At 39.0% G+C, this 22,308-nt stretch overlaps 2 protein-coding genes across 4 annotated transcripts in view; both read right to left on the minus strand.

Annotated features, from left to right (window-relative positions):
- Window positions 1-79: 79 nt before the first annotated feature.
- On the minus strand, window positions 80-4,517 carry LOC137670956 (uncharacterized). Its single transcript, XM_068414149.1, has 3 exons — window positions 4,425-4,517; window positions 3,873-4,050; window positions 80-1,461 (listed from the first exon to the last, which is right to left on the minus strand). Exon 3 carries the CDS (start codon window positions 1,400-1,402, stop codon window positions 83-85), a length of 1,320 nt encoding a protein of 439 aa, XP_068270250.1. The 5' UTR covers window positions 1,403-1,461; window positions 3,873-4,050; window positions 4,425-4,517; the 3' UTR covers window positions 80-82.
- A 10,455-nt stretch (window positions 4,518-14,972) lies between these two features.
- The window catches only part of RALGPS1 (Ral GEF with PH domain and SH3 binding motif 1), an 82,307-nt gene continuing 74,971 nt past the window's right edge, over window positions 14,973-22,308 (minus strand). For all 3 annotated transcript variants that reach the window (XM_068413715.1, XM_068413713.1, XM_068413714.1), the window contains 5 exons: window positions 21,669-21,774; window positions 20,774-20,866; window positions 20,494-20,599; window positions 19,310-19,401; window positions 14,973-18,512 (listed from right to left, as the gene is read on the minus strand). In XM_068413715.1, coding sequence (XP_068269816.1) covers window positions 18,483-18,512; window positions 19,310-19,401; window positions 20,494-20,599; window positions 20,774-20,866; window positions 21,669-21,774 — 427 coding nt within the window. In that variant the 3' untranslated portion in view covers window positions 14,973-18,482. The remainder of the gene's footprint in view (window positions 18,513-19,309; window positions 19,402-20,493; window positions 20,600-20,773; window positions 20,867-21,668; window positions 21,775-22,308) is intronic.

Here is a 22,308-nt window from a genome sequence, read left to right on the forward strand (position 1 = left end):
CTTTAAATGATATCCTCTGCCTCCCCACGATGCGGGTAGGTCCCCACCTTCTCTCCTTATAGCCAAGCTTTCACTTTTGAGCTTACAGTACGGTTTGATATAGCACCTTGTTAACATTCATGATTAATGATGAGTTATATCTCCACAGTGTTGTGTCCCTGATGAGGGATTCCCTTGGGAGGTTTCCTTGACGGGGCACCCGACAGTGATAAATGAGGGCAACATCCATGGGAACATTCACACTGTTCCCATAAGCGCGTAGGACAGAGTGGACTGAAGTCTGAATCACCTTTCGTGGATCAATTATCATTTTCCTGGGATTGAAAAGCTCTTTCCTGTCAGGCTCTCTGTGAACGTGCTGTAATATGTTAACACCTGGCACAGTATCCCAGGATGAAATGTTGAACACGTGAGTAGATACCGTTTTTGGGAAGATGTGGTTCTCAAAGAGGAAAACGCCAGTCCCTGGGTTTTGCTCCTGAAGACTGTCCATCATTGTTTTCCAGTCTGGGTGCTTAAGGGGAAGAATTATTTCATCAGCATCATTAAGAACCACAAACTTGCTCCTCTGCATGTTACGGTATATACAGTCATTTAGAGCTGTGATTTGTCCATAGTAGCCGATGTCTTTTGCATCCATAGAAAAGTGCCATCTAGAAGAGACCTTGAGGTGTGAGTTTATTGGCCAGGGAATTACCTCTACAGTTCCTTCTTCCATATAAAACCTCAAGACTTTCTCCATCAGGTGGCTGCAGTTGTTCTTATAGATCACCACTTTCTGCACCCCAAGAATCTTGTACATTTCCACACTCTGTATAAACTGCAGGACGTTGTTGTAATTTCCAAACATGGCAGAGATGCATACAGTGAAGTCAACAGAAAAGGTCTCAGCCTTGCGGTTTTTAATTTCAAACCTTGGCAGCTGGTCAATATTTCCATGTGGGGACTGATGAATTGATACATGCGTTGGATCGCAGTTTTCGGGTTCCAAGCAAACTATATCTGTTGCACCGTAAGGGAATCCAAATCTATCTGAGTGAACATCAATTTTTGCTTTTGATACATATATCTTTCCATCGGGCTGACAGCAGAACCAGCAGTATAGTTGCTTTACATCTTCATGGTGAACAATCCCGATCACACGAGTGACTTTGCTTTCTCTGTCATCAAAGTATGGGGATATAATAAAAGTTCTGTTATCTTTTAATGGTGTTATTACATTTTGAGCAGGTTTTCCCCTACAAAGCTGACCTGATGGACTGGCAGTTGTTGCCTGGGGGAAGATTTTTCTAGTTATGTTATTCTGTAGCTCAGGATCTTTCCAGGAGCAGATTAAAATGCTTGCAAAAACAAGAATACATGTAACAACAGCACAAACGTGTTTTCTTCCACAGTGTGTCATTGCTGAATTTCACTATTTGGAACCTAACAGACCTTTACGCTGTCTTCTATTAACTTTTTCTAAAACAAAACACACACAAAAAAGCACACTTTCAGTCATTTGCCAAGAAGAAGTAACCTTTTGTATTGAACTGTATTCTCTTAAACACAATAGTTACTGTTTTAATACTTCAGACTTCAGTAGGAAGACCTGACTTGTCATACAGGTTTGGAAAAAACTGATTCTCTTATACCTCCTCATCCCGAACTTTGTTATATTTGAAGAACATGATGCTCTCTGCAAATTGTCATGTTCACAGAACCTTTTATAGGAAGAAGAGGGAAAAGTATAACTCTACAGTTTTACAAGCTTCTCAGAATACCAAAAGATAAAGAATGTGGGTTTTTCACTAACTGCATGTGCAGAATTGTTTTTCTGATTCAAAGTTCACAAAGTTTAAAGTTTAAAGCTACTCACTTACTCACATCTGCAGAAGATGTCTCCTCATCTGCTTTAAATACTTCTAATATTGCCTCCTCAATTAACCAATAAAATTCAAATAAGCATTTTGTCATTAGCTCACTAGTAGCTAAGCAGGACCTTGCAAGTGATATTTGCATGGGAAATATGACAGTATATAGAAAAGTAGGGCTGCATCATCAGTTATCAACTTGCACCAAAGTTCTTCAAGTACTTATTGTTTTTCCTATTTTTGGATTGGAAACCATTTACAGTTACTAACATACTGTCCATTAGAAAACTAAGAGAAAGTATTTTAGAGTGAAGTGTTTTTTTTTTCATGAGTGTTAATTGGGAAGTGGGATTCAAAAATGCTTACAGAAAGCTTAAGGGGAAAAAAAAAACCACAAAAGAAAAAGATGCCAACAACAACATAGTAAAATTTCTATGTTCAAGTTCTAGTTCTTGTTTTTTATCCACAATTGCTTTTATTTTCTTTTTTTTTTTCCCCCTCTCTCCCCACTTTAGAGGTGGGATTTAGCTGTCAGTGTTCTCTTGGAAGAAATCAACAAAATTCTTTGCAGAGATGGGAGTAGGTCTGAAGATCGAGAGGCACATAATAAGGACAGAGGGCAGGAGCTTCAATGAAGTTGTAAAAGTAGTTTATGGGTCCAGTCTTCCCATCCAAGAGAACAACAAAGTGACTGAGGAAGGTAGAGAAAATCAGAGAATCCTGATACAAACTTTTCTGGAGAGGATGATGTACTGCATAAGAGAAGGAAGAAATTTACTAAAGGGTGAGATGAAACAAAGCACTAATAAAGTTCCTCATCATTAATGTCTGTCACGTTTATTTACAGAAATATAGGGTCCAGGTTTGTTTTTTTTTAGTACAGATGCTAAGTGCAAAAATCATTAGACTGTTCTGGTGAAATATGTTTTCAACTGTCAGTGTTACACCAGGCAGCAATACACCTTAAAAATTTCCTGTTAAATTAGGCTTGGGAAATCTACATGAAAATTGCATTTTTAAGATTTAAGAAATATTAGAAAACTAGTAGTCTCTTCCTGCAATAAAGACCTGGTGTTAAAATCCACTCATGGCAAGTATTCTCATTTACCCCCTCTTCCTTTTGGAACACAAGTACTTTCTAGCCAATGTTAAAAGAGAGCAATTCCTGTATATGCCTCTGCACAGTAGTCTCCATCTTAGTTTTATGTGCAAGTTACACAAAGCAGGAAGTTCACTCGTATGTTCCCTTGCATCTCAAGTCTTCTAGGTGAAACAATCTGTTGTCCATTTTTAACTACGTGCAAACAAAATGTTGATTATCAGTTCTCTTCACAATTTTTGTATGCGTATGTTACCCAATTTGGGTGACGCAAATTCATCCTAATAGCTTATTTTTAGACTAACAATGAGTAGTTTTAGCATGCCAAAAGTATTATTAACCACTTGAGCTGGAAAAAAATAAACTAGCATTCTTATTAGAAACCTCATGCCTCCTAGGGCATGAACGGTGACTGTGAGTAAAACTTTACAAACAGGGACAATAAAGAAACAAGTAAGTCCCCTTTACATGAAGAAGTCTATAAAAACCATAGAGATACATAGAGATCTATATCATCTGTTTAAATAACCTACTGTTTTCAAATAATTTTTTAGTTTCTGGAAACCTTCAGTGGTTGCTAACCTTCATCCCATTTCTGTCTTTCATCTTGACCTGCTCAAAGGGAGATTAGTTAATCCATGAATTTTGCAAGAAAGGGATGGCATCAGTTCCTAAATATGAAATATGATTTTGGGTTCAAGCTTGTCTCACCTCTTTTGGAATCTACAGGCTGCAACCGTTAGCTGATGTCCACTGAACGAGGTGACTAAAAACACTAAGTTTCTCTTTTTCTAACTGGGATGGGATAATTAAAAAAATGCAGCATCTTAACTATTGTCAGACCAATAATTTCTGACCAGAAATAGCCACTGTCATTCTGAAAAAGGATTATACTTGTGGAGTTATTATGAGATACTTACTGTACTGCTTTGTACTGTCCTTTGTTCAAACGAACATATGTTGGCAAAGCCTCACTTCATGTAAGATGACATTCCAATGTTGAGCAATTTCTACTGTTTCACTGTGTCTGATATCACTACGGTCTCTGTTACTGAAGAAAATACTTTGTGTGCTCTGAAACAGAAAAATATCCCTCCTCTTTAAAAGAGGGGTTTAAAATATGTTAGCAACTCTGGACCTTCTCTGCCTGTTTAGGTTCATACCACTTGCAGTACAGAGAAGAAACCGGAAGACGATGTTTTACTGCAAGGTATGTTAGATCAACAAAGTTCAGGAAACTTATTCACACAAAACAAGAGCCTTGCTTTTAATAACTGTTTTAGTGAAGCTTTATAAAACATGGTCACCCATTTTGCCTGGAATAGACAACACCTCAGCATTTTTCAGTTGTTACGTAAAGAGAAAATAATGGAGTCCACGTTTGTTATGTGCAGCCTTGATATTTTCCCAGAATGCGCAAAATCATGTCCTCCTGAACATAAGAGGAATCAAACGATAGTGTATTTACTCACAGTTTCAAGCCTCTTTGTCTAGCACTTCATGCTTTCCAGTGCTCCAATTCTGCCTTACGCTCCCACTGAAATGAGAGACCTTGCAACCTTGCTTGTTCCCCAACATCTGCTTCCTCTACAATTATACTAGCACTTTTGACCGTCTGTGGGAAATCCCGTGACTTGGTTAGCTTCCTGTACGGCAAATCATTTTGCTTTCTGTTCTGTCATTTTCTCAGATAAACAACTTTGACTTAACTGAATGATACATTCTTCAATTAACGTTTGTACCATCTCAGCCTCTCAACAGTCGTATTTGTTAACTGGGAAAATGAAAGATGATCATTTTCCTCTATTTATGGTGTCTGTGTGTATGTTCTTGGAGATTTGTCTAGATCAGGATTTAAATACTTCCCACTAGATCAACTGCAACCTAATGTGTTTCAAAAGTCTAATCTTAAATAGCCTATTGTGTTTTTCAGAGGAGCTTTCGGGTAAGCTTAGTCCTTTTAAGATTATCTCTTTCACTTTATAATGACACAAAAATCAACACAGCAATTGTGTGCACAGTTGTGAAACCAGAAAATAAAACTTAGTATTTCATCACATCAACCTTTAATCTACCACAGCAGGTGTTTGAAATAGTAGGTGGATATAACTTGAGTCAACACTTGATTGGCTGGTGGAGCTGTATTAATAGCTAACATAAACACTAACTTAAACGGCAGGAGTAGACTGGGTGGGGAGACATGCAAAAGAATAGAACAGTTTATTTTTGGGGGGCAAACTGGATTTGCTTGCTTTATCAGCTATTTAGAGAGAAAAACTCTCCCTTTCTTTTAATGGGAGTGTAGTGCTTGCAATTTTTGTTTTAAATAACTTTTATTTCTATGAAAAGACACACAACTTCAGCTGTCTGAGAGGGGAAAAAGGGAAATTGCAGAGGTGGCTTGATTACAGCTGAAGGATATTGAAGGGGAAATTCAAATTGTAACTACTCAGCAATGGTAATTCGTGACAAAGGAACCATTTGGCATGGAGGGCAAGAAACAGAATGACTCCGTGTAAGGGAGAAAACTCTCCCGTGCTGATAAGATAAGAAATGCCGCAGTAACTGTCATGTAACGATCGATCTGACGTGTTAAGAGTGCTTAGGAGCCACCTTTGGACAGCAGAGCTGGCACTGGGGGGATGGACTCAATGCTGGGCTGAGGAGCCCATGACGACACTCACAGGATCGGTGCTCGTGCAAGTGTATATAGGGAATTGGCTCGTGTCACATCTTTGCAGACTCCTTGTAGAACTGCTTATGGCGGTGGGACTTTGTCCAATGCATTGTTCATTAAATCTCTCTATAATTAAGCACAAACATGTGCTTAATTCATCTCAATGGGAACAATAAAAATTCCCCAACAATTTTTACTGTCATTTATGTTTGCTTGTTTCTCTACCAGCATGTGTCAGCACAGTCATGCAAAAATAAATAAAAATCAACAGAAGAAATATGCAGTTTTCACTTACCTCAAAAGTTCTTCAACATTGTCTAGGAGTAAAGCAATCAGAACTGTCCACCGCTGCTCTTGCCTGAAGTGAGGCTGCTTGTGTTACGCGGTTGTGTCCTTTAGGTAATGAGTCTCCATGCAACAGTAATGTTAGCAAATCTTTATACACATTTTTTTTCAAGTAAAACAAGATAACAACAACTAAGCTAGCCTCAGGAATCCATCAGTAACTCTGATACCAAGCAGAACAGTTTATTACATGACTAATATCCATTTCCCTTTACCACACATTGACTTAGCTCAGTTCAATATTAGAAATTTTGATCCTTTTTAACAGCGCACTTTGTCAGCTGAACAACTAGGTCAACATTTTCGAACATGTATGTTGTTGAATTTCCTTGAATTCTAAAAAATATTATTTATTAAGACCTTACTGGAGTTATTTCCAAAAGGAGTCTGAATTTATGCTTGCCTTTCACGTCAAAAGAAGTCAGCTGAGGGGCGAGGAAGGGGAGGAAGTAACAAGCACATAAGCTTTTCTGACTCGCTTATCTCTTCTCATTAACACGCCTTGTATTGATGTGAACTGTAACACAGAAAAGCAACTGCCAGTTGACTCTTCTCAGAAAGCAGTTTTAAAGCTCTGACTTGGATCATACCTTTCATTATAAAGCTTTTCAAAGGTTGAAGAAGGCTGCCAGTAACCCATTCATTTTATCTGAATGCTATTGTTATAACTGCAGGCATTGTTATTGAAAGTGGCAGGTCACGAATTGCCTGTTTAGAGCTTCTGAGAGAGAAGCCTGTACAGTAGCTGCAGTACATCCTACTCAATGCTCAGCAGGGCAGAGGCTGTCATTCTGGTCCCGGAGATTGTTCAGGCGCTAGGTAGACAGACTGTAACAGGGAAGTTTTAAGTGGTTAGCCTGTGTAAGCCTGTGCACGTGAGTTGATGCAAACAAATTGCTAACTCCTGGAAAAAGTGGTGGACTTAAAGTGTTTAGTTAGCAATGCAGTAAAATCTTCCCTGTATTCAGCTTGTTGTTACTGCTCAGCCGCATAAGCAATAAATGTCACTAAGAAACTATCAGGATTTGTGAATTTCTCATTTACAGAAAAAAAAGTTTTCAAAACCACACCAATAAATATCATTTTGTTTCCTGGTTACTGCGAAATGCATAGGTTATAAGAGCTTTAGGTAAGGTTCTAAATTTTTGTTTGTTTTTTTCAAAAAGGTTTAGAGTGACTAATACTACAGCTATCTAATACTGATTATAATCTTCAGTAGACTAACCTCAAGAGAGACCCCACCCTAAAAGCACTACAGTTGTCTTCACTTTTTTCTTCCCGAGTTGATTCAGGTTGTTAAGCACTTGAGCAGCAAGGGCTGCAGTGTACACACAGACACTTCTAGAGAACTTTCAGGCAAACACTGTAGCCACCTGACTGGAAATCTTAAAATCTCAACAAGTCTCCTGGTTTTAGTGTGAGAACTAGAAAAGTCTGCACTAAGACAATTTTAACTAGCTGTCTGTGGCTTTCCTGTGCACAAGATTAATATTAAACAGAATTTTGTCACTTAAATTTGGCTGCCAACTGTGTTTTCCTAATAATCAAATTTTAGCAATTTCCCTACACTAATAATTTGCATTTCCATAATTCAAAAGGAAGTTAAATAGTTGGCTCTATCTTATCCACTCTGTTGTGTTTTACACCACCTTGCACTTCTTGTGTGCTTTATTTAATTGTAGTACAAGTTCTTTAGGTAATAATGGCAGTGGACTTTATAACACTAGCGGCACATTCTTCTTTGGTGGCTGCAACCAATACATATGAACTAGAGAGGAAAACTTGACAGAAACAAAAGTGAAATTAGTTTATACTTGTATCGTACAAAATTATCAAGATAATGAAGTAACACAGCTGGGCAGAAGCTTCATTCTCATCTTTTTTCTCTGGTATTCTTCTTGCCTTTTATTTAAACAAAAAAGTGTGATATTTCTTGCTAAACAACCTGTTTCAGATAGTTAAGCAACGTCTTATCACCATTCTGTCATTGTTTTCTCTTCCTGTACAGAACAGGAGCCCACTCTTTCCTCATCCTATCTCCCCACACGTCTGTTCTTGCAAAATCCTCCTATGCCACTGTGCAGTTTCAGAAGCGTTTAGTATTTTCGCTAGGGGGAAACACACATTCCTGCTTCCCTCCTCCTCCTTTTTTTTTCCCCTTCAGAAAAGGCACAAACTGGGTCTAGAATTCAGGGCAGCCTCCGTTTCTCAGCATAGAGACGATCACCCAGAACATGTCAGGGCAGCCAGGGCTGGTAGCTCTGCAAGCCACGAGCAGCTGGGGCCTGACGGGAGAAGACACCGGCGGGGCCAGGGCATCAGCAGCCAGGGCCCGCTCCCCCAGTACCTGAGTGGGGCGAGCAGGGCTGGCCCCGCTTGGCACCACAGCCAGGTTCAACCCCCAGTCCAGACCACCCGTCCAGTCCATGGGAAGGGTCAGGGCAGGTCCAGGGGCTGCTGGGCAGGTCCACGGGGGCAAGGCAGGACGGAAGCCAAGAGGCCAGTCTGCTGGTCAGGGGCTGGATCCACAGGGTCTGTGGGGCACAGGCCTGAGCCTCTCAGGGCATAGCTCAGGCTGGGGCTGAGGGCCCAGAGCTGGGCTTAAATGGGCTCCTGGGCCCACAGACAGGAGCGTGGGGGGCCCAGGAGGGGCTGGTCAGGCCATTAGGGCAATTAGTGCCCACAGGGTCCTGACAGAATGCTTTAAAAAGGTACTTCCTTTTTAACTGAGGTACAAGCACTCAACATATATGCTCATCATACAGGCCAGTTACTTTAAAAAACCCCCCAAAACCACCAACACCGTCACAAACAAAAAAATTATTCAAAAAAAAGTCTTTCACCTTTAAGGCTTCACATTTGCTGTCATAGAAGTGTACCACAACACCAGAGCTGCATCAATTTGCCCTGGGCACTATGGATTTTCCAAAGGGCTTGTGCTCATCCCTGGAGTGCTCTTCTTTTCTAAAGGAACTGTGTTCACCTCAGAGATGGAGGTGACTCCAAACTTTTATTCTTACACTTGACTTCCAGTTTCTTCAGTGAAATGTCCATTCTAGGAGGTCTCTTCTCCTGGCCCCTATGGTGATGTCAGGAGATTACTGAGCTGAAGGAAGGCTGGGAGTCAGCAAGAGGCATTTCTCTCCATCTGATCCTTTGTGACTTTGTGTAAACAACTGGCAGAAGGAACCAGGCCATTGTCAGTTGGACTTTGTACCGATATGTCCCTCTTTCCTGGCACAGCTTTCCTTGGTGGCTACATTAATTGTTAATTAACTAGAGAGAGAGGAATGTTTGAACACATTAAAAACATTCTGAAATACACTGGAAGTTCACTGAGCATTTCTGTTTATTCTGCTTAGTAAAAGGTAAGAGAGAAACAATCAAGTTCAGAGACAGGTAGGAAGGGAGACTAAAGGGCTCACTTAAAGACACAAAGGAATCACTTGGCCCATCTACCTTAAAGCACAGGCAAAGAAATTAGCTCATGAGAAAGATTTACCAAATAATAACTGGAGGAGGAAAAAAACCAACCACCACCACAACCCTGTTAGGGCCCTTTCTTTTCCCATTCCCCCTTTTCCCAGTTAAAAAATTCATCAAATTTAGAAAAGTTTTAAACTCAGAGATAACCATCACTTGGTGATCTCTGTAGGGCTGATGGAGCCCTATGCTCCTCATAGTGCATGCCAAGGTTGGCAGTTGGGCGTAAGCACGGGTGTGTATTGTATTCACTGTCTGTGCGTGCCCCCCATCACCTCTCCCTTTCCATAAATATATACAGGGAAAAAAAAATACCCCATTGCTTTAGCAGGCCACCATGCTAGAGACTTAAAATAAATGCAACCAGCAGCGTAAAGTCCTGTTATAAACTGCAAAATATACAAGACACTGCAAAGTAACCTTAACCTATGGTGTATTAAGACCATGCATCAGCGTGGATCTGTGTAACCAGAGAATATATATGGATATTGGAACTGTAATCTGCACAGAATACACTTGCTACAGACCACATTCTTGTCTCGCAGTATACACATGTTCCTTACACTTTCAAACATGAGTAATATATGGATGCTGAAGAGTTGAAAGGTCAAGCAAAGAAACCTGACTAAAAGCCATGCATGTACCCACAAACGCATTGCTTGCCTCATTTCTCGTTTTGCCTTGCTGTTTCTGGTTTGGTTTTGTCCAATAGTTTTTTGATATAACACCTGAACCACCTTGGAATGCTGCTATACATTATCTAAAACTCCTGCTACCATTACAAAAATTTACAAAACGCTTGACCACAATATACCTTTAACATTAAGATACACTCTCATTAATAATTTATGTAACAAAGATAAAGAGTTGAAAAAAACTCTTCAGTTTCCTGCAAAGCTTCAGTTGTGCACCAGATAACAGGACAAGAGAGAATTATCTTGTAGTTTGAAGAGTGCCTAATGGCAGGTACAGGATTTCTTGCTGCTGCTTAGATGGCAGCTGAGCCCAGTCACTAAAGAAGATAGGCTATCAGGCAACACCAAGTTTGCTTTTCACCCAGACACTGTTATTGTCCACGTTCTAACAATGGGTACAGGACTGGCAGAACTTTTTTTTTTTTTTTTTTTTTAAGAACCAGAACAGGATTTCTGTGATCTTCCACATGTGGTTATCACCAGCTGAAAACTTAACAGGTTCCCAAGATTTAGTAAGGCAAGGACTGTGCTACCACTTTGCCATACTTTTGCACCAGAATTTTGGGTTAAAAAAATCCTTGTCCAATAATAAAGCTCAATCTATACAGCATAACACTCATTGAATGGTAAGGAAAAAGAAACAGAGAAAAGCAAATTATTTTTTTTTTTGACCTTCAGCTCTATAAGAAAACAAAATGAGGCAGGAAAAAAAATGGAAAAAAAAAAAAAAGAAGTACAAATACCAGCCTCTCTTATGTTGTAAAGGTTAAACAGAAACAAAACTATCTAGGGAACCAGCTACCATCAGAAATCTAAGTAACAGCAAAAATTAAATAAATCTCAACAGACATAAATAAAATCACAAGCATTTAATAGAACAAAATTCACACAAGCCCAAATCCAATCTTCTCTAACTACTGAAACAACATTTTAGACACAGAAGAATTAGGGGGAAAAAAAATCAGTTTGCAAACCCCTTCATCTAGCCTGCCTGTATATCACAGTGCTAAGGGGTTACAGTGAAGGTATATCTGTCCTAAAACAATTCATCACTGAGACAGAAGCTCAGCAAGCTTACATAGCTGCAGGGGAAATGGGAAGGTATCAGCATGCTGGTTTCAACCACCATTAGGATGATCCCAGTTTTATAGAGTGATCTTAAGTATTAACCAACAGCCTTTGCTTAATCAGCCACCATCTGAGTTCACCCTGGGTCATACAATCCCTACCTTAGCACCAATCCTTTTTTTGTTTCCTGCCTTTGATGATGTCACGGTGTGCTGTGTTGTCCTCACTCCGAAGTGAAACATTTGACTGGACGAAATGTGCTCCTGCCATACAGTAGCCATGAGTCAGGGGTTGGTCCAGAAGTTGGTTGCTCTGACATTAAAAGATCTCCCCTTTCTTTGCCTCCTCAGAGCACACAGAGGGCAGCAAGACAGAGGCAGCTTGATCTGAAAAGATGTCTGAGGACCTGGATAGCCACAGATGCTCCACAGATGCTTCCCCTCACGGTTAATGAGCACATTCACTGCTCAGGAATTGCTAGATCTCCTCCTGACATTTCCTATTTTACTGCTAATTGAATGTAATTATCCCATTGGATTCACAGTCTTTTGCACCGCTGGAGATGGCGCACGGCCGTAAGAGATGACATGAGCACGGAATCAGGCTGGGCATTAAGACAAGAGCAGTGCCAAGGGCAGCCTCAGGTCAGGCTGTGCTGTGCTGAGAACAGTCTCTCTGCTGCCCGTAGGGCTTTTATTAACACTAGCAGCTCCTGCCTCTGATCTTGGGGGAAGGCAACTGCATTGTTCCCATGATACAAATTCAGAACAACTGTATGAATCTGCTCGACCTGTTTTGTTAAAGGTGAGCAACCACTATCCTCTTCTAGCTGGAGACTGCTCCAGAAACTTAATTACTGAAAGAGGAATTTAATTGCATGTTACCTTACTTTCCTTGTCATCGCATGTTAGTTCTTTAAAAATTAATTACAAATCTGAACTATAAAGCGAACATCCTTGTTTGTGTTGCTCTAGGACCTAGGAACCTCTCTCTGGTTGTGGAGCAGTTCAGTAACTGTGATGCTTCTGTAGAAAAAAAACAATCCACTCAAACCAGTATACTATATTAACTCTCAGATAGAGCATAGAAGGTGCTCAGCTTCACAGGGTGATCCAAAAAATGGCTGCAAAAATGGTCTTTTTAATGACTAAATAACTTCCATAACTCAGTACCTGCACTCACCCTCAGGATCTGAAGATCAGGTCTCCTCAGCAGTTACAAATGTACCCTCTTTGAGGCTGGTAGGGGAAATAAAAACTATTCCCTCTCCCAATTGTTGAAAGAATTAAAACAAGTGCATTACTAAACAACGCAGACAGGACTAGTTGGACTTCTGAAAGCAGCCAAGAACGTCCTGTAATCTAAAAGGAAGTGTGTGGTTTTGTTTTTGTTTTTTTTCGTTTGTTTGTTTGAATCTTCACCTACTCATTTCTGCACCAGCTAGTGGCCCCTTCCCTTGCTTTCCATTTTTTTTGGTGTTTTGCTCCATGAAAGAGTATGACATTACCCTCTAAAAGACAAGGCATATGTTCACTGTGTTCATGTCAAACAGGTTCACATCAATAGTTTTATATTATTACAAGAAATGGTAACCATTTTGCTATAACTAACTTCCAGTGTTTCCAGGGTTCTAAGGAGTTCCTATATGTTCAAAAATTACATTTATAATTTTATTAAGATAGTGGTATCAATTAAGAAATCATATGTAAAATAATTTATCTAGCTGGTTGTTTACTTTTTTATTTTGCAGAATTGGATAGACTTTTCTCTATACATACACTAGAACAAATCTGTTTTCTGACCTTGCTTGTTTGCTTTATATTCAGTTACATCACGCTTGCAAATTCAAAGCATGGATCATCTGAAGCAAGTAATCACTTGAAACACAATCTACTCTTCCTTAAAGCTGAAAAGCTGATTTCTGGCAGTAGGAGCACGGCTACAAAGTCCAGAAGTATAAAGGATACTTCCTCCAATTCATTACTATCTGCACTTTCTTATGCACAACTGTGTTTTAGTTGACGCAAAATGGGTGTTTTCATCCTTCCTAATATGCTTATCTGACTTGCTCTCGTATCTGAGGTCTACTGAGACACATAAACTTTGACTTCTTTACTTTTTTCTTTACACTCCTCCTAAGGAAAGGTCTGGTATATTTTCAGAATTTGATAAACAAATGTTCATAGTAATAGATCACAGCTATGGGAATACCACAACAACCATTACTGATTTCAGAAGAAAAACAAATGTGATTTACCAGTGCCATCGCTTACATACCTAGCACAGCCTGACATCTAAAGTAGGAACAAACTTATTAAAGATTTCATTTTGTTTTTTCTCTCCGAGGTTACAAAACAAGAAGCCTGGACATAATACACATTTAATGAGCTCTTCAGTACTCTGGGTGTTGTATCACAAATGCATGTTACCTTACAGTGAAATACTGCAATGCAGACAGTAGTCCTCTTTCTCCCCTGCAATTTGCCTCTATAACAGTAATACAATCCGGAATACAGTGATTGGTGCACTTCCTTCCTAACGTGCTCGCTTTGTTTATTTTCTGTCCTGTTGCCTATGGGAGGAGAGGAATTCCAATCAATTTTCCTATTTAAACTGATGCTATCAGCAAAAAGAACCATTTGGTAGATGAAAGAGACACTTATTGATGCTTCCTTTATAAAATACTTACAATGAAACACTGGACATAACCCTGGAAGAAAATTGTGTAGGTCTAAGTGATTTCCAAGACTACAAAGCAGTAAAAAAGTCTTGAAACAGTCTTCCTGTTTCTGGGGGACAACAGGAAAAAGAGTCAGTTTCAGGAAAGGGATATGTGCTTTCTTTTTAGTTTCTAAAAGTAACCATTTTATATGAGCTTGTTTTGCTCTCACCTTCACATTAGGTAACATTTAAGTTCTCTTTCATGCAACTGTTCCTGAAATTATGTTTCTGCAGAAATTAAAGCACCTTCTTTGCCAGTCATAATGTGGAACTTACTTACCTTGAATGGGGAATTGTAGGATGGTTTGGGTTGGCAGGGACCTTTAAAGGTCATCTAGTCCAACCCTCCCTGCAGTGAGCAGGGACACCCTCAACTAGAGCAGGTTGCTCAGAGCCCCGGCCAACCTGACCTTGAATGTTTCCAGGGACGGGGCATCTACAACCTCCCTGGGCAACCTGTGCCAGTGTTTCTTCCTTATACCTAGTCTGAATCTACCTTTTTTTAGTTCAAAGCCATTACCTCTTGTCCTATCGTTACAGGCCCTATTGAAAAGTCTGTCCCCATCTTTCTTATAAGCCCCCTCTAAGTATTGGAAGGCCGCAAGGAGGTCTCCACACAACCAGGCAATGTCCCTATGCTCTTTCCAGGATACCTGTCCCTGCTTCCACTGCCTGTGCATTTCCTTCTCGCCCTTTAGTTTGACCAGCATGTCTTGACTCATCCACACCAGTCTCTTGCCTTCCTTTCCTGATTTCTTACACATGGAGATCAAGAGAAAAATGATACATGTAAGAAGAGAAGTTACCAAAGAAGATGGACACTGGTCAACATTTCCACGTTGATCTTTCCAAGAGAAGGTTCTACCAAGCATCTGATTGCTAAGCTATCCCTCTCAGCTGTGCTCAGCGTTTCAAGGTTCTGACTGAACCTTGATTTCATCACTGAAATCGGAAAGGAAATTTCAGATTTTAATACCAGAAGATATTATTACACATGTCTACACTGATATACTGTGTAGTGCAAGGCAGATCATTTTATTGGTGGATGAAGTATTTTTTCCTGTTGATTTCAGCAGGTGGAGTTGAGAATCCAAGTGTGTAAATAGAGTTTAATGGCAAGTGCAAAGAAATTTACCTTGCTATCCAAGTCAGCATGCAAGTTTGGCAGTGATAAAATACATTTCTTAGGAAAATAATAGGATAGGTTCGTCTCTACTTCTTTGGACTTTCCAAATCCCACTTGAAAGAACTGCAAATTTGGAGGGTTTTTCAATTTTCTGTTAGAAATTTGGATTCTGTTGTATTTATACTACTAAATGGCTACACACTGTGGACTATAAAGTCTGTTCAACCGTATATACCATTCATTCACAAATAAAACATGCTTGCTGCCTTTGAGCTAAAAATGTTCCTTCTGTACCTCTACTATTCTTTTTGAGAATATTTTATTGTTAACAGCATGCATACTCTGCACATTTTTAAACTTACAACCAAATGCAATTGCTGTTGAAGTAAACAAACTTTTTTTACATTAAAGTATTTAATTAGTGAAACAATCATTATCAATGTAACAAACTGAAAAATACAGCAACTTGATACAAGACTGAGGTAACAAAATACTTTGCCAAAAACCTAGATTCCAACGCCAGGGTTATTATGGGTGAGACAGTTCACAGGAATTATAGAAAGAATCCTTACACAAATGGCATGCAGTGGACTGCTGGAAAATACAGCCAAAAATAGTGCAACAGTTTTCACACAAAACAAACCAAAATATTGAAATTGGTTTACATTATAATGTGACAAGTTGCAATTTGAAAACTACTTTCTTTGCCTCATTTTAGTGCTATTTGGAAAAACATGCATTTTGGCACTGGATTACATAAAAATTGCACATTAATAAATTAATAATATCGTCTACATACATTTTATATCTTCACAATTCTGAAAACAGTAATTCTGAGATGTTTATTTTTACACAAATATTGCAGTTATTCTATTTGATGGATGAAAACTTGTATGGTTTGTGACATTTTTGTGAAAATGATGTATTAATCAGTACTGATATGCAATATGTTGTATTTCAATAGCAGCTTTTAATTCAAAGTACCAGATGACAGCAAATGGTACCAAATGACAGCATAAAAACTCAGATCAGCAGCTACAAACTGTTTAATACTTACACTCATTTAAAATTGGTTTAAGATATTTTAATAATATTCTTACACTGCCATCATTCTGAATTTTTTTATATTGTGCAGCGATTTCACAATTGTGCTACACTGAAAAGATGTTTACCTGACTATTTTGTAAAACTATTATTTGCTATGTTCATCTTTCTTCTATATAATGCTTTTTCCATTCAAATGATAGCAGTGTGAGGGAATTCAAACATTTCATGCCAATAAGTGCTCCATTTAAAATCTAGCTTATATTTAAGAGAGACCAGGTAATTCCCTTTTAAGGGGAAAGGGCTACTAGTAAAGTAACTTCAAAAAAAGCCTCTTGCCTTGAACAGTTCCGTTTTGGTTAGTGTGTCATCATTTTGGTCACCGTTCTGCACATGGTTCAAACCCTATGAATGGGAATAACACACAATACACATGGTCATAGGTGGCACATTCATTAAAATGGCATCTTCATGAATACTCTCACTGATAACTAATCACAAAAGTCCACCGGTGCAGAATAATTCAGATTATATCATCTTCTAACAGTCTGAAGTCAGTTACTGGTGGCAGGATTTTACCACACTCAAAAGCTTCTGCACTGTCTCTAATGGCACTGGATGCTTGGCCCCCGCAGATACTGATGTTTTTCCTAGTTCAAATTAGTCTTAATTCAGCAAAAAAGGAGAAAAAAAATGTACTGTAAATATATTATGCATTACCATTATTTTCACACAACTCCTGAGCTATCAAAGAAACTCTGTCAACTGTACATACACTTTCACATGTCCCAGGATCTAAATGCAGCTGTGGTCAGGATTTTTCTTGAAAAGCTGGTATGTATTAGGCTTCATTCTCAGGGTTGTAACACGAACACTTAAAATAATACAAAAGTTACAGCTGACCTACATTTAACAATACAAGTATTTTTTTGTTGTTGTTAGAGAAGTTTCAAAATAAAAATTTAGAAAATCATGCAAGTCCACAGAATAAATACTCCTAATGCCAGGGAGCTTGTTCTAATACAGGCTCTGTTCAATTAAACTGACTTCCATCTTTTTCATGGTTTGTGAGCTAGAGGTTGGCTTGCACATTTCTCCTCTATGCTATCTTATGAAACTCAGAAGAGGTTTTCCGGTGATCAATGAAGTCTGAATACTGATGCCCTATGGCAAAAGAGTTTCAAACAGAAAGACTGCTGAACTTAGCATGGGAACAGAAAAAAACTCTGATCCCAGGAGTGCTAGGGCACAGCAGGGACACAGCTATGGATGCAGGGAGAGTTCTTTCAGAGGAGAAGGGTCACTTACATTCTTTTTTTTGTTGTTCTCTGGACACGGGAGGGGAGGCTTCTTTGCACTTGCTCCTCTGTCAGACAGTCTTGCCTATCTTTCATTGCCAACATGATTTCCTGATAGCAGTACCATGTGCCAGTCCGATATGTCATAAACATGCATCGTGTACTGGAATTGAGTGGAGCTGAGTCATCCACAGAAAGACAGAACAGAAACAATGATATGGAACCACTCTGAGGAGCCAGGGCTGTGTGATACACAATGTCTGACTACCTGCTTCCCTGTACCAAGGGATTAAGATGAACAACATTCAGACTGAAGAAAAAAACAAACTTGTAAGCAACTATGCCCCTAGTAAGAGAATAAAGACAACCTTTAGCACAACATGAAATTAAACATCCTTAAATCTATATGTCATTGTAACATAACTGAATGAAAAGAAAACCAACTGTCCTGTGCCAAAATACATTTTTCCCAAATAGCTCAAATGTGAACAGCAGAATTGTCCAGAGATTTGATACAAAATCTGAGGCAGCCACATTGCCAAGCAACTCAGTGCACTTAGATTATAAAAATGTTGTTCCACAATTTTCTATTCTAATTGACACTTTGCAGCAAGTTAACACTGTCAAATCATTCTGTGCATTAGAAAGAACTGAAACCCAACATGGGCCAAATATTCTTCAGTCACACAAAGCAGCTTAAAAATAAAAAGAACTGTTTAAAAAAGAATAGGCAGAAGATCCGATGCGCGGTTTGTGGTCAAACATCAGTTCATGGCAGTCTCTGACCACAAAAAGTTGAGGGCTCTAGAATCCTGCAGGAGTCAGGATTAATCTTCTGTCCATCTAACTTGTCTGCTTTCACTCAGTGCATGAGACTATGTCTGGTCCTAAGGACAACATTCACTTTCTGCGTTTAAAAGCTGTGTCAGAATCACTTTCAAGTTACATAGGAAAGTGCTGAAATATTTGTGGCTGGCTCATGTCAGAAAAATCATTCTCCTCTTCCTCCGTAGAGAACAATAGCCTGTTTCTTCAGTTTGGCACTTGGAAGTCGCACCAGGTTGGAAAGCAAATTATTCGAATGACATTAGATTAGCAGGTACCTGGAAGAGAGCGTAAATTATTCAGCAGTATAATGCTCCTGAGCCTATTACAGCATTGGGAAATTGCAAGGTTACAGAACAGAGTGGGCTAATCATTTATTACCCGATGTGAAAAAGCGTAATCAGTCCCAAAGAGGCCCAAAAGAGGGCTAACCCCATAACTGAAAGGAAAGATAAAGACTCAAATGATTTTCCTCTTCATGGACCAGATCCAGCCAAAGTATTCTAAGAACTTATCAGTATGCACGGGGGAGGATGCATGTGCGTAAAGAAGATTCTCAAGCTGCATCCTGTTTTAGGTTCTATATGGATCAGCATCCTATCAATATAACCTTTGGAAATCCTTTTAAGAATCAACATTTTCCTCAAGAGAAGAATGAGGCTGCTATATAAAGGACAAACATAGCATTTTACAGGACGCTCTCTTCAATGGCACTTACAGACCCAGTCAGTGGAGTAAATGCGAGCATGTTTGCTTCCTTTGTCCATCAGAAAGCCCCTTTTGAAGTAGAAATGGGGTTACCTCACTCGAAGCAGTGAGCGTAGAGGTTAATATGCTGTTAAGATAACCAAACCTATAGCTAGACCTGCACAAATCCTGATTTGGTGGGAATTCTGTAGTTTTAAATAATTTTTATTCCTCCTATTGAAAAATTGGATCAATGTACAAAATGAGGAATTATGTCTGCCCCCCCCCAGGACTGTGTGTGCACACAGATTGGAATGTGGTATCTTTTCTAGTAAGGATTTTCTGGAAAATATGAAAAAGTGGGTAGAAATAAGCTTCACAACCTTACCTGAGGCTTGTTGCTTTTACATGCATCATCCAAATGCTTATGCCATAATATTGCATGAAACCTTGAACCAGTCTGGAACTTGTAAACATTGCCTACAAAAATAAGAAAAGGCTCTAACATTGCAGACCGACAGGTAGTTTCAAGGGATTCTGATTTCTGTGCAGAAGCCAAACTCCAAATTAATTTGCATCTCAGATGCTCAAACAGAATGTTGTTCATGTAACAGAGACGAGACCATGTGATGAGGCATGTTATCCAACAATCCTTGGGTGAAGGGAGTATGAGAACATATGTGGCCTGCAAAGCTAAAAGGAGTGTACAGGCAAAGAAGCCAAATTATAGCCACAGAAACGACCACTTAGGTCACATCTAATTTACTCCTGGCTTTCTTCTCATTAAGACTGTTGTGGTTACTGCCAAACTTCTCATGAATGTTTTTGATATGTGTGAACTTCGTCTTCTTCAATGTCCTATTGTGAGTTTCCTCTAAGCCTCGTTGTTTCGTATGTTGTTTCTTGCAATCAAATACTTTGTGCATTTTAATCAATACCCAAGAGATGCACTTCGCACAGTAGATGCAAACCCATGTCCAGCACCAAAGTTGAAAATGTGAAAAGTGAAGGAAGCCTTAAAAACCTTTATTTAACCACTCAAAGTGCAAAATAACTTCAGGGGCTTTCTGATCTTTTGACATTTTTGAAGTTTAATCAAGGCAGAAGAGTTATGGCACTTCAAAGTTATTAAAAAGTAATTAATAATTATGTAAAAGTGTTTTTTTGGTAAATGGTTTGATGTTTGAAGAATTTTCATAATATTTTAATTGGCCTCAGTGTAAGTCAAGATTCGATATTGACCAATTTTAAGCAACCTCTTCAGAAACTTGGAGATCAGGGTGTGTGGGCACATGGACATGCAGCAATCTCACACCGGTTGGGCAATTTCTGCAAAACTTACAGTAACTGTCAAGATACAGCAATACCTGTGCAGGCACCACAGCATATTGTAGAAATACATTCAATTTCATTTGTACGCTCCCTTGAAAATTCTGTATTGAAAGTCTCCCTCTTCAGTCTTTTAAATGAGTGCCACTGCAAGTTCTGTAATTTACAAACTCGTGAACAAAGATTAATCTACTTCCTGTCACAGAAATATAATGCAGACAATGTCCATCCTGCAACATCTACCTTTGTCAGGGTTATTTAGCTGGAAAATATCAGGATGCTCAGGGTCGTCAGGCAGTGCCACCATCCAGCCCACAATGGAGACTTTTTTACCAGGTGTAGATTTATACTGGAAGAAACAGACAAGTCAGTCACAGCTGAGACTGTACTAGGGATTAACTTTTGACTGTAAAAGTTGTGCAGACATATGACTTAGACTGGAACAGCAAGTATACTTCAAACACCCTTCCAGATCTGCTTATGAATAAGCAATTTTTGGGTTTAGAACAAATTTAAAGCTTACATGTTTTCTTTCAGTGCCTCTTAAAGATTTTGCTCCAAAGTACAGAAGAGTTGATCCTGAAAGCATAACCCAGTATCTAGTCCATGAGGAGAGCTGAATCAGAAAGGAAAAAAATTAGGAAAAACTCTGACATTTCAAAAATCTATTCACAAGCAAATCCAAGTGCTGTCAAAGTTAATTTCAGAAGCAAGGAATGGAGAGTTAGATAAAGAGTGTCTCCCGGTGTAAATCAGCCCAGCTACCTAAATGTGGATGGCTGGCTGTGAATACAATCCATGTTACTTGGGTATCTCATACAAATATCAGGACTGACTGCTTCACAGCAAAATAGTGTGCTGCCTTCTACTGGACAGATCTTAGATTTCTGCATTTGCTCAATAAAATTTATTGAGATGACATCTCTGCAATTCTTCAAATCTTTTAGCGCTGAACAGGAGGGTTGCACATAAAAAATATCAATGAACTCTATAGAAAACAAAGAATTACCAAATGTGTAGGACCAGAACCACGTGAAACCTGTGAATTTAGGTTAAGTATGAATTACCATGACTTTGGTGCTACGGGTGGACGCCTGCAGCCTTCCCATTTCACCACGATACTAAATTTCTGCCCTCACAGAAATGCATGCTGCTTACTCTTGCTCTGCTGCACAACCCAGAGACATTACTTGCAAGTGCAGGGAGAAGCAAAACTGCTGTAGATTAAATGATATACAAAGGTTACAACCTTGTTATAACCCAGTTAGAACTTTGAACAGAAAATGATTTTACAATTAATAATAACAAGGAACATGGTTTTGTGTGGTATCAAGCTGCAGGTTCAATCTAATTCTGGAAATTAAACCAGCCACTACTGAATTAGAATCACAGGAAGAATTAGAATTAGAATAACTTACAGTAGGTTTCTTGCCTTCTTTGAGCAATGTTTTTCTTCTTAATGGCCCTTCCATGGTAATGACTCCTGTGGAACTACCTAATGTGCAGCTGCAGGCCCCTGTTGGGCTGGAGAGACAAAACAGCCAAAACGTTGCCATATGTATTTTAGCAGACACATAAGGACAAGAAGCAAGCAATATAATTGAGCTCTAAATATATTTTTCCTGCATTGCCTTACATATATTTTATCATCTGACGCTTGGCTCTGTAATATGTATTTTCCAGACCTAGATATCAAGTAGGAACCAGGATATTTGAAAAAGAGCAAATCAACAAAAGGTTCTGTTCTGGGGGCTTAGACATGAAAAAAATAAAACCAAACAGAATACATACTGAGGCCCAAAGTCAAAGGGAAAACAGGCAATTTTCTATTTTATTCTGGTAGATTACAAAAATTATCTGGATTTCTGGAAACCTATGGCTTAAAATTTTGGCAATAAGAGCCCCCATAAATGTAATTTTATCTTAAAATAAACTTTAGCTATCAAAAAATAATGTAGGAAATTACCTTGGCTAATTGGAAAGAAGGTGGGAAAACTATATAACAATGCCAAATAATTTATTGTACAGTGATTACAATATTTTTTTCCTTTCTCGGGA

Source organism: Nyctibius grandis, chromosome 16 (genome assembly GCF_013368605.1).
Source record: "Nyctibius grandis isolate bNycGra1 chromosome 16, bNycGra1.pri, whole genome shotgun sequence".
Classification (NCBI taxonomy): Eukaryota; Metazoa; Chordata; class Aves; order Nyctibiiformes; family Nyctibiidae; genus Nyctibius; species Nyctibius grandis.